General features: G+C 42.6%; 1 protein-coding gene across 3 annotated transcripts in view; it reads right to left on the reverse strand.

Annotated features, from left to right (window-relative positions):
* Window positions 1-802: 802 nt before the first annotated feature.
* Window positions 803-12,617, reverse strand: part of KNTC1 (kinetochore associated 1) — a 100,904-nt gene continuing 89,089 nt past the window's right edge. For 2 of the 3 annotated variants that reach the window (XM_032168424.2, XM_032168425.2), the window contains 7 exons: window positions 12,054-12,108; window positions 11,898-11,961; window positions 10,189-10,318; window positions 8,521-8,610; window positions 7,887-8,032; window positions 5,507-5,597; window positions 3,806-4,005 (listed from right to left, as the gene is read on the reverse strand). In XM_032168424.2, the coding sequence (XP_032024315.1) occupies window positions 3,985-4,005; window positions 5,507-5,597; window positions 7,887-8,032; window positions 8,521-8,610; window positions 10,189-10,318; window positions 11,898-11,961; window positions 12,054-12,108 (597 nt within the window). In that variant the 3' untranslated portion in view covers window positions 3,806-3,984. Of the gene's footprint in view, window positions 945-3,805; window positions 4,006-5,506; window positions 5,598-7,886; window positions 8,033-8,520; window positions 8,611-10,188; window positions 10,319-11,897; window positions 11,962-12,053; window positions 12,109-12,617 lie in introns of those variants that run through there. The other variant, XM_058424728.1, reaches the window with a different exon arrangement.

Raw genomic sequence — 12,617 nt, forward strand, 5'->3', positions numbered from 1 at the left:
CCACTGTACTCCAGTCTGGGTAAAGGAGATTGTCTCAAAAATAAATAAATAAATGATATGTAAATAAATAAATAAATAAAAAATAAAATCATAGACAGCTACTCAGGAGGCTGAGGTGGGAGGACTGCTTGAGCTCAGGAGTTCAAGGTCAGCTTGGGCAACATAGTGAGACCCCGTCTCCATTAAGTCAATCAATCAAGGAAGGTACTTCCATTATCTAAATTTTGTCTTCCAACACATTTTAGGGGGGCTAATAAAGGATGCCAGTCTGTCCAGAAACTGTTGTACAGGACTGAGTGCTTCCTCATTCTGTATATGGCCACATACAGTTAGCCCATTCCCTTCTTTAAAAAAAATTTTTTTCTTTGTAGAGATGAGGTCTTACTATGTTGCCCAGACTGGTTTCAAACTCCTGGCCTCAAGTGATCCTTCCACCTTGGCCTCCCAAAGTCCTAGGATAACAGGTGTGAGCCATCATGCCAGGCCTACATTCCCCTCCTGATGAGCACTTTGGTTATTTCCAAACTTTTCCTCTGAGAATAATGGCATAGTGAGTAACTTACAAGTGTGTGTTGTGTTCCTAGAAGTGGAATAGTTGGGTCAAAAGGTATGCATAATTGTAATTTTGAAGAGATTGTCAAATTGTCCTCCAAAGAACTTATACAAATTTAAATTCCCACCAAGATATAAGAATAAATTTTCTGATAATTTTGTCCACAGTTATCAAACTTTAATTTTTGCCATTCTGGCAAGTAAAAAATGGAATCTAAGGTAGTTTTAATTTGCATTTTTATTAGCATTAGGGAGGTTTTATTTCTTTTCACATGTTCCAAAGCCCTTTGGGCCATGCGCGGTGATTCACATCTCTAATCTCAGCAACTCAGGAAGACTGCCTGAGGCCAGGAGTTTGAGACCAGCCTGGGCAGCATACCACGATCCTAGCGCTACAAAAAAAAAAAAAAATGGCTGAGTGTGGTGACATGCACCTGTATGGTCCCAGCTACTCAAGAAGCTGAGGCAACAGGATTGCTTCAGCTCAGGAGTTTGAGGCTGCAGTGAGCTATGATTGCTTCATCAGCCTGGGTCCCAGCTACTCAAGAAGCTGAGGCAACAGGATTGTTTGAGCTCAGGAGTTTGAGGCTGCAGTGAGCTATGTCACCAGCCTGGGTGACAGAGCAAGACTCCATCTCTAGTGGGGAGAAAAAAAGCCCTTTGTATTTTTTTCTATGGTGTATTTATTTGTATTATTATTATTACTTTTCTTTTGAGACAGGGTTTCACTGTCACCCAGGCTGGAGTGCAGTGGCACAATCTTGGCTCACTGCAATCTCTGCCTCCTGGACTCAAGCAATCCTCCCACTTCAGCCTCCCAAGTAGCTGTGACTTCAGGTACACATCACCATGCCTGGTCAATTTTTTTTTATTTTTTAGTTTTTAGTAAAGACAAGGTTTCACTATGTTGCCCAGTCTGGTCTTGAACTTCTGGGCTTAAGCAATCCACGAACTTAGTCCTCCCTAAGTGCTGGGATTACAGGTACGAGCCACCACGCCCAGCCCAGCTATTTTTTTTTTTTTTTGAGATGGAGTCTCACTCTGTTGCCCAGACTGGAGTACAGTGGCTTGATCTTGGCTCACTGAAGCATCCACCTTCTGGGTTCAAGCGATTCTCCTGCCTCAGCCTCCCAAGTAGCTGGGATTACAGGTGCCTGCCACCACATCTGGCTATTTTTTGTATTTTTAGTAGAGGCGGAGTTTCACCATGTTGGCCAGGCTGGTCTCAAACTCCTGACCTCAGGTGATCCACCCGCCTTGGCCTCCCAAAGTGCTGGGATTACAGGAGTGAGCCACCATGCCCAGCCAGCCCAACTATTCTTATTTGTTATGATATGATCTTTAGAAGTCTGTCTAAGACCTATGTAAATAGTTATTGGACAATGTTTTAAATATAGGTCAAATGTCATTAAAGTATCATTGCAAATTAAGTAACTTGCATTTTTAAACTAATTATTGTGGAGAAACATTTAGTATAACACCTTCAAAGTAAAAAATAATTTTATTATTGAAACTGCAATTTAAAAACTTGCCATTAGCTAAATAGAAGCCTATATACGCATAATAACTAGCATTTTTTGGCACTTGGGTACTGTGCTAGATGCATTTTTTTTTTTTAGACAGAGTCTTGCCCTATCATCCAGGCTGGAGTGCAGTAGCATGATCTCTGCTCACTGCAACCTCTGCCTCCTGGTTCAAGTGATTCTCCCGCCTCAGCCTCCTGAGAAGCTGGGATTACAGGCATGCATCACCATGCCTGGCTAATTTTTTGTATTTTTAGGAGAGATGGGGTTTCACCATGTTAGCCAGGATGGTCTCGATCTCCAGACCTCATGATCTGCCCACCATGGTCTCCCAAAGTGCTGCGATTACAGGCGTGAGCCACCATGCCTGGCCTAGATGCTTTATACGAACTGATTCAAACCTCCTGCCACTAGAAGGTAGATACTTTTACTGTCCTCAGTTTGAGGGAATTAAGATGGTGAGAAATTGGGTCAGGCAAGGTGACTCATGCCTGTAATACCAGTACTTAGGGAGGCCAAGGTGGGAGGATTACTTGAGGTCTAGAGTTCAAGACCAGCCTGGGCAAGAAAGCAAGACCTTATCTCTACAAAAAAATTTAAAAATCAGGAAGGCATGGTGGTGTGTGCCTGTAGTCCCAGATACTCGGGAGGCTGAAGTGGGAGGATCCCTTAAGCACAGGGGTTCAGGGTTGCAGTGAGCTATGGTCATAACACTACACTCCAGCCTGGGTGACAGAGCAAGACCACCCTGTTTCTCTCTGTGGGAAATTAAATAACTTGTTCAGGCCCACACAGCTAGTAAGTGATAGAACCAGAACTCAAATCCAGACTTATTTTACTTTGAAATCTGTGTTTAATCATGTTTCATTGAGTTTTTTAGAAATCTTTTTTTTCAACTGGCAAAATAAAGGCAAACTAATTCCAGTAAATAGCAAATTCACTTAAGTTATTCGCAAGTATGGCAAAAGACTACAAAGGCAGAATAACAGGTGTAACTAACACTTCTGTGCGCTGGCTTTTCGCTCCACACGCCTTTCTAGGCCACTGGCTGCAGTGCTGGGGGTTTACAGTTGCGGACCGCTCCTGCCAGACTTCTAGTCAGGTGGCTTCCAGTTTGGTTCTGCTATTTCTTGGCACTGGGGTAAGAATTAGAAGCTTGGAGGAAGTGCAGACATGTTTCTTCTTTTGGTAGTGGGCTTGGCAGCTTGGCCAGCAGCAGAGCAAGTTGTCAGCAGCACTGGCAAAGAGACTCCTGGGCTTCTGAGCACTGCAGTGGCCACAGCAGCTCCAACAGCTCAGTGGCAAATGTGGGCTCGGGGCTCCAAGCCAGGGGAAGGAGCAGCTCCTGATCTGTGGCTGCAAAGCCCTTGTTCCCTTTTGTCTGGCTCCCCCTTCTACCTCCCTTCTGTTCTTTCAGTCTTTTGAAGAACTTTATAGCCAATCCCTGGCATGAAGTTCTTCTCTGCTTGGCATATCTAGAGTGGCTTTTATTTTTCTGACTGATACACTCTGCCACTAAAATTATACCAATATTTTCTCAGAATAACATTAAAAAGACTGATATTGTTACTTTTTTATATGGAAGATATAGGCTATAAGCACTCAATTTTCTTCAGGGAGAGAGCAAACTATTTTTGCACTTTGCTTCCTTCATATACGGTGCAAAAAGTTGATAGTCTCTATAAATTGCACAAGTGACTGGCAATGAAAAGACTTATTACTTCAGGACATGAGTTCTTTATGGGGCAATTATGCTCGTATTAAGTGTTTTATTTATTACATGTGGGGTAATGTTGGACAAACAGCTATAATACAGAGATTGTACAATTTAAAAACTGTAATAAATATGGTCCATTAATAGCAGACTCCAAAATTCTTGTCTTTCTTGAAAAAACGGTTCAATGATTTACTATAATCCATTAAGAAACATCTAAATGGGAAAAAACACAGAAGTGATTTTTACAAGTCACTTAGTTTTTCAAATTGAAAATGGTCAGATAAACTACAGAACTTAAAACTTAAGTGATACAAATCTACATATCAAACTATTTGGCATTTTAGATGAGAGAGAAACAGATTTTAAAGGCCACAAATTCGTCTCCTGAATCAATACTCTCCCCTTTTGAAAAAAAAAGTAATCTTATGCCATTGAGCACAACCAACTGGAGGTACGCCCTGTAAGTTATTAATGGGAGGTAATAAAATGCGGGCTCATTCTAATATGCCTGATCTGGACTAAAGGAAGAAAAAAGCCACGATACCTAGGTTTACTAAAGCTACCAAAATATTCCGATCTGAAAAATAGCAAATAAAAAATAAAGCTACCAAAATATGACCAAAGTAAAAATTTTACCTGGTACTTAAGTTCAAAATAGGAGTAAAAATAAATTATGTGCATATTTTACATACAAAAAATTTGGAAGAATGTACAGCAAAATGTTAACAGTGATCCTATGTCTGGGTAGTGAGATTTTGGAGATCAGTTTAGTTCGGTTTTCTTTTTTTTTTGGCTCCTTCATATTTCTCCTTTTTCTTTTCTTTCCTTTTTTTTTTGAGATGAGTTTTGCTCTTGTCGCCCAGGCTGGGGTGCAATGGTGTGATCTTGGCTCATTGCAACCTCTGCCTCCTGGGTTCAAGCGATTCTCCTGCCTCAGCCTCCCTAGGAGCCGGGATTACAGGCGCCCATCACCACGCTGGGCTAATTTTTTTTTTTTTTGGAGACAGAGTCTCACTCTGTCGGCTAGGCTGGGGTGCGGTGGCACGACCTCAGCTCACTGCAACCTCTGTATCCCGGGCTCAAGCAATTCTCCTGCCTCAGCCTCCCTAGTAGCTGGGATTACAGGCGTGTGCCACCACGCCTGACTAATTTTTGTATTTTTAGTAGAGATGGGGTTTCACCATGTTGGCCAGGCTGGTTTTGAACTCCTGGCCTCAGGTAATCTGCCCCTCGGGCTCCCAAAGTGCTGGGATTACAGGTGTGAGCCACCGTGCCCGGCCATACTTCTCTTTTTTCTGCAGTGAACATATGTTTCAGGTAATTAAAGAATAATAATTAATTTAAAAAGCAATTAATACCCAAGCATGACAGTAATCAACACCTTTTAGAATTCAGTTTTTCACCTGCTTCAATATTAAAAACACCACCTTATGAGGAATGGTAATGCTGGAAAGCACCTGAGAGACTATGCGGTCCAGATCTGAAGACTAAGCCCACACTAGGCTTTGCTGCCCAGTGGCAGGGCTGAGATTAGAACTGTGGTCTCTTGATTTCCAGTTTAGAACTCTCTAACACAAAAAGTAAAATATAAAAATTACAGTTACACATAAAAATACATTTATCTCCAGAACACTAGAAAAGGCTGGTCAATTTTAAGGCCCTAGGAATATAAACAATGTCAACTTAGAACATAAGAACTTTTCATCAGCTTTACCTTCAGAATTTCACAGGGAGCGGCGTCTGGAGGCACAGGTTTCCCGCAGTGCTTTGAATATTCAGTTATCAAGACTGAAGCTTCATCTAAACTACAAAATCAAGAAGAAAAAGAAGTGTTAGGCCAAGCACAGTGCCTTGTGCCTATAATCCCAGCACTCAGGGAGGCCAAGATGTACAGATGGCTCGGGTCCAGGAGTTCGAGACTAGCCTGGGCAACATGGCAAAACCCTGTCTCTACAAAAAATATAAAATTAGCCAGGTGTGGTGTTGCACACTTGTAGTCCCAGCTACCCTGAAGGCTGAGGTAGGAGGATCGCTTGAACCCAGGAGGTTGAGGCAGCAGTGAGCCACGTTTGTGCCACTGCACTCTAGCCTGGGTGACAACGCAAGACCCTATTTCAAAAAGAAAAGAAAGAAAAAGAGGCGTTGAAGGCAAAATTAAAATGTAAAGACCAATCTCTAAATTTAATGTTTTATTTAGGAAGAAATAATTCCAACTTGGGGCATATACATAGACTGGGTAGTCTCTGGATTGTCCAAAGAACAAAGAGAAGGTTAGAGGTTTTATGAAAAAGAGACATGTTACATATTGTTCTTTTTTTTTTTTTTTTTTGAGACGGAGTCTCGCTCTGTCGCCCAGGCTGGAGTGCAGTGGCGCAATCTCGGCTCACTGCAAGCTCCGCCTCCCGGGTTCACGCCATTCTCCTGCCTCAGCCTCCAAGTAGCTGGGACTACAGGCACCCGCCACCACGCCCGGCTATTTTTTTTTGTATTTTTAGTAGAGATGGGGTTTCACCGTGGTCTCGATCTCCTGACCTCGTGATCCGCCCGCCTCGGCCTCCCAAAGTGCTGGGATTACAAGCGTGAGCCACCGCGCCCAGCCTCAGAATTACGTTTTTGGAGCAATGTTTTGTACTCTGAGTGTTTTTCCCCGGGCCCCTCGGCTCTGATGTATTTGGGTATCACAAGAATGACCTAATTCATGTAATCAACTTCACAGAGGGCATGAGGAAACTTTTGGAGATATTATGTTCACTCTCTTGATTGTGGTGATGGCTTTATAGGCATACATATGTCAAAATTTACTAAATTGCAGACTTCAAATATGTCCAGCTTATTATATGTATCAATTATAACTCAAAAAATACTTGCTCAAAAATGACAATATCTAATTATGGCTGGATCCCAAGAGATAAACAAGCAGATGGAAATCCATGGAGTGGTAATGAGAAAGAAAGACCTCTCAAGCGCCAGCATGGCTAGACCACATGCAGGGATGGATCTGGTGTGTACTGCAGTCTTGAACTTCCCTTTCTTTAGTGTCAGCCCACTTCTTCCTTCTCCCGTTCAGTTTCCATGTCCACCCCCAGCTCTATCCCAAGAAGCTTATTGTTTCTAAACTTGTGGGTGCTGGAAAATTAGATAACCGGGTTTAATAAAAGTGATGTTATTGGGCCGGGCACGGTGGCTCATGCCTACAGCACTTTGGGAGGCCGAGGCGGGTGGATCAACGAGGTCAGGAGACCATCCTGGCTAACACGGTGAAACCCCGTCTCTACTAAAAATACAAAAAAATTAGCCGGGCGAGGTGGCTGGCGCCTGTAGTCCTAGCTACTCGGGAGGCTGAGGCAGGAGAATGGCGTGAACCTGGGAGGCGGAGCTTGCAGTGAGCCGAGATCACACTACTGCACTCCAGCCTGGGCGACAGAGCGAGACTCCGTCTCAAAAAACAAACAAACAAACAAACAAAAAACCAAAAGTGATGGTACATAAAGTCATTAATGTTCTGAGCAAGTGTCTAAGACATAAAATTGTAATGTAGGATTTAGAGCAGGGCTGTGAGACACTTGATTTGGGGATTCAGATGACCTGTTTGTCAGATTCTAAGGTCATATTCCAAGAAATTGGGTTATTAAATGATTAACTTTTGGATATGTGCAGTAACAAGAGATGTAATATTTTGAGCTTTTAATTACAACCAAATAGCTCTACAGCTGACATTTTGCTCCAACATAAAGATAGTTTTTTTTTTTTTTTTTTGAGATGGAGTTTCGCTCGTTGCCCAGGCTGGAGTGCAATGGCGCGATCTCAGCTCACCGCAACCTCTGCCTCCCGGGTTCAAGCAATTCTCCTGCCTCATCCTCCCGAGTAGCTGGGATTACAGGCATGCGCTACCATGCCCGGCTAATTTTGTATTTTTAGTAGAGACAGGGTTTCTCCATGTTGGTCAAGCTGGTTTTGAACTCTTGACCTCAGGTGATCCACCCACCTCAGCTTCCCAAAGTGCTAGGATTACAGATGTGAGCCACTGCGCCCAGCTTATAAAGATAGATTTTAAGGAAATTCCACAGTAAGTTTTTTTTTGAAAATTAACTTACCTTAAGTCATTTGCCAAATAGTTTACTAGCTCAGCGATATTGTTGGTATTCATCACATGCATCTTCAACATTTGAAAGTATTTGGTCTTTGCCAAAATCCCAAATTCCTTCTTATTGATGATATTATTCAGAATCAGATTTCTAATCTATAGAATGACAGGTATCATTAAGATCAGACTTCTAATCTACTAGAATCAGACTTCTAATCCATAGAATGACAGGTATCAAGCCTTTATTCAATATCGAAACATTTCTGACAACAGGAAGCCCAATTAGCACTGCATTGTGACTGCACCTCCTTTTTGAGGGGGTAAAAAGGGAAAGGAGGCCTGTCAGCATCAGTCAATAAATAAAGTAATTGTTGTTGTGCACTTTGAGACTTTTTATGAGGAAGATCTGTTTTCAATTAAAAGTACTTAAGGCTACACATTTTCCATGGAGCACAGCAGTCAACAAGATGCTCAGGGTCCCTGCCTTTTAAAAAATTTACTGAGGTTTTAATAAAAGCAAAATAATTCTATATATAAACAAACAGCTAGACATAGCAGTTTTCAGCTTACTCTTGGTTTGGGGAAATGACTACCTTCTAGTATCAAAATTTCCATAGCAAAAAGGAGATGAAATCGCCTCTTACTTGATGTGAAAATCCTGCTAGCTGGCCCGTCTTCATATGCTCTTCCAATTGCTTTAAAATAACCTGAGGGTCACACGAACCCAGAAAATTCTAGAGAAAAATCAAAGCAGAATTAATAGAAAAGTGTTATTATTTATTCCAACAGCAAGAGCTGTTGATCAGGTAATTTGTTGTTCTAAGTGCCAAAAGAAATCTATTTAAATACTGAAACGCTGAACGACATCAAGGAATGAGTGTATGAATGATGAAAAGAGGGGAAAAAGTCAATGACAAGAACAGATGGCTTTTAAAAATGTAATTAATAAAGCAAATGACAAATAAAAAATACGCATGTTAAGCTGGGCACAGTGGCTCATGCCTATAATCCCAACACTTTGGGAGGCCAAGGCCAGTGGATTGCCTCAGGTCAGGAGTTCGAGACCTGCCTGGCCAACATAGCAAAACCCTGTCACTACTAAAAATACAAAAGTTAGCCGGGCATGGTGGCGGGAGCCCTTAATGTCAGCTACTTGGGAGTCACTTGAACCCGGGAGGGAGGTTGCAGTGAGCTGAGATTGTACCACTGGACTCCAGTCTGGGTGACAGAGAGAGACGCTCAAAAAACAAAATACAAAAAACAAACAAACAAACAAAAAAGCATGAATGCATGCATGTTCATTTATGTAGATCTCTATCTACTGGTATGTCTACCTGCAGGGAAGATAACTGTAAAACATTCCAAAATGCTTTGTTCTACTTGTTCTCTATTATAAAGGAAATGAGAGTTATTTTTAAAAGTTCTGTCCCCAAAATGCTTGTGGCTCCTTCTGATGGGCACCCACACATAAAATCTGACTCTCCCCCTCTTTTTTTTTTTTTTTAGACGGAGTCTTGCTCTGTTGCCCAGGCTGGAGTGCAGTGGCGCAGTCTCGGCTCACTGCAAGCTCCGCTTCCCGGGTTCACGCCATTCTCCTGCCTCAGCCTCTCCGAGTAGCTGGGACTACAGGCGCCCGCCACCACGCCCAGCTAATTTTTTTGTATTTTTTTTAGTAGAGACGGGGTTTCACCGTGGTCTCGATCTCCTGACCTCGTGATCCGCCCGCCTCGGCCTCCCAAAGTGCTGGGATTACAAGTGTGAGCCACCGCGCCCAGCCTCTCTCCCCCTTTTATCTCCCACATTCAATTGCTAAGTCAGCTGCCTTCCTTGTAGCCTTCTCGTCTTGTTCAAGTTCATTACCAGACCGTAACATAGGTACTTAACCCTCAAGCCTTCCCTACCTATGCACAAGGTTGCTATGAAGAGATTAAGTGGGATAAAATTCTACTGAAATGCAACAGCTTCCCAAGAGTTTCACTTCTTGTCCCCTCCTCTGACCAAGCCTACATGGGTTAATGGGTTATTCCTTTTAAAATAATTCCTTCATCATTTCAGTTTGCTGTTCTAAAATAATCACTTGTTTCCCCACTGATAGACAATAAGGCCCAAACCCCTTGTAAGACATCCCTCAGCTGGACCTTAATCTATCTTTCAGTCTTACCTCCCACTAAGCCCCCATACAAGCTTCACACATATCTGATCTATTCATGCTTTATAAGTTTGCTAAAATGAAAATGCGACCTTTTGCAAGGGACATGCAGGATTAGAACTTCTATTTCCTTGGCAGCCCAGAGGAATCATATGCACGATACCTTAATTTGCTGGTGTCTTTTCTCTGAGTGGGGCATGAGCATCAGACAAGCTAATGCAAAAGCCGGAAGTTCTAATTGGATGTACTGCCTGGCGACTCCGATCAGGTCAAGATCATCTGAGACTGGACATCTTCGAGAGAGAGCATTAATTAGCTAATAATCTGTCAGATTCACTAGATTATATTGGCCTTTCTAGTTTTCCATAGTCATCTACTTGTCCAGGTTTTCAATAATTTTAAACACTAAAGTGCTGGTGCATGACATATACTTAGGAATGAGTAACACGAGTCTTTGATGGCATTCTACACAGAATAAAAGAATTTACACACGAGAACACGGTACTGTTTGCTACCATGATTATGTCTGAAAGCCTACAGATGTCTAAAGATAGGCTTCTAAATTCTCAGAAGACTCAAAACCTTTTTTTTTGAGAAACAGTCTAGCTGTGTCACCCAGGCTGGAGTACAATGGCATGATCTTAGCTCACTGCAACCAACACCTCCCGGGTTCAAGCGATTCTCCCTCCTCAGCTTCCTGAGTAGCTGGGATTACGGGCATGCGCCACCATGCCCCGCTCATTTTTATACTTTTAGTAGAGACGGGGTTTCACCACGTTGGCCAGGCTGGTCTCGAACTCCTGACCTCAAGTGATCCACTCGCCTCAGACTCCCAAAGTACTGGGATTACAGGTGTGAGTTGCCGCATCCAGCCAGAAGACTCAAAATATATGTGACAATGCTGTATGATTTAGGGTAGTCACCAAAAGTACTCTATGCTCACACAGTAGGTACTCATTTTAGAGAATGCTCAGTTTACTAGTCGCACAACAAATGGGAAGTAGACATTGTAAAAATAATCAAGATATTTTGGTATAAAAACAAGTGTTGGCCGGGCGTGGTGGCTGAAGCCTGTAATCCCAGCACTATGGGAGGCCGAGGCAGGTGGACCATGATGTCAGGAGATTGAGACCATCCTGGCTAACACGGAGAAACCCCGTCTCTACTAAAAATACAAAAAATTAGCCAGGCATGGTGGTGGGCGCCTGTAGTACCAGCTACTCAGGAGGCTGAGGCGGGAGAATGGCATGAACCCGGGAGGCGGAGCTTGAAGTGAGCCGAGATCGTGCCACTGCACTCCAGCTGGGGTGACAGAGAGAGACTGTGTTTCAAAAAAAAAAACCAAAAAAAAACCAAAAAAACAAAAAAACAAAAAAAAAAACAAAAAACAAGTGTTGCCAGGCACAGTGCCTCACACCTGTAATCCCAGCAATTTGGGAGGCCATCTCTACTAAAACTACAAATATTAGCCGGGCCTGGTGGTGCATGGCGCGTGCCTGTAATCCCAGCTACTCGTGGGATGGCTCATGCCTGTAATCCCAACACTTTGGAAATTCCATCTCTACTAAAAATACAAAAATTAGCCAGGCATGGTGGCACGTGCCTGTAATCCCAGCTACTCAGGAGGCTGAGGCAGGAGAATCGCTTGAATCTGGGATGTGGAGGTTGCAGTGAGCCGAGGTTGTGCCACTGCACTCCAGCCTGGATGAAAGAGCAAGACTCCATCTCAAAACAAAAAATAAAAAAACAAAAAAACAAGTGTTATGCTTAACTTCCTAACAAAAAGGAATTACTCATAAGAGATATCTATTAGAAGGGAATCTTATAAGCAACAAACTTTTTTTTTTTTTGTAGAACAAATATTTTACTTACTCGAGGACAGCAATGAGACTCTCAGAACAATCTGACAGCTGATCAGGACTTAAAGGACAAGAGGCTGAAGATAAAAAAAAAAAAAACAACAACCATGATATACACACACTTAACTATAAAATGCTGTAGCCAATGTTTCAGAGGAGAGTGAAATACCTGAAAGCAGTGGTATCTGTATCACACGCTGCCACGCTTTGCTGAAGTAGGGAACCTGTGAAAACAAGTCCACGTTTGGGATATTCATGTTAAGGATATTACAAACTCTCTTTAATTTGCAGTCTAGGCCAGGTGCAGTGGCTCACACCTATAATCCCAGCACTTTGAAAGGCTGAAGCAGGTGAATCACTTGAGGTCAGGAGTTCGAAACCAGCCTGGCCAACATGGCAAAACCCCGTCTCTACTAAAAATACAAAAATTAGCCAGGCATGGTGGTGCATGCTTGTAATCCCAGCTACTCGGGAGGCTGAGACACAAGAATCGCTTGAACCCGGGAGGCGGAGGTTGCCTGGGCGACAGAGTGAAACTCCATCTCAAAAAAGATATTATGAACTCTCTTTAAATTGCACCCTAAATGTTCTGAAATTAGATAATGGTGATGGTTGTACAATTTTATGAATATACCAGAAACTACTTGATTGTATACTTTCAAAAGGATGAATTTTACAAGTGAATTGTATCTCAACAAAAAAATTAGATAGATTGCTATGTGCTGACATGGAA

This window comes from Hylobates moloch, unplaced genomic scaffold, assembly GCF_009828535.3.
Source record: "Hylobates moloch isolate HMO894 unplaced genomic scaffold, HMol_V3 SCAFFOLD_12, whole genome shotgun sequence".
In the NCBI taxonomy this organism is placed as follows: Eukaryota; Metazoa; Chordata; class Mammalia; order Primates; family Hylobatidae; genus Hylobates; species Hylobates moloch.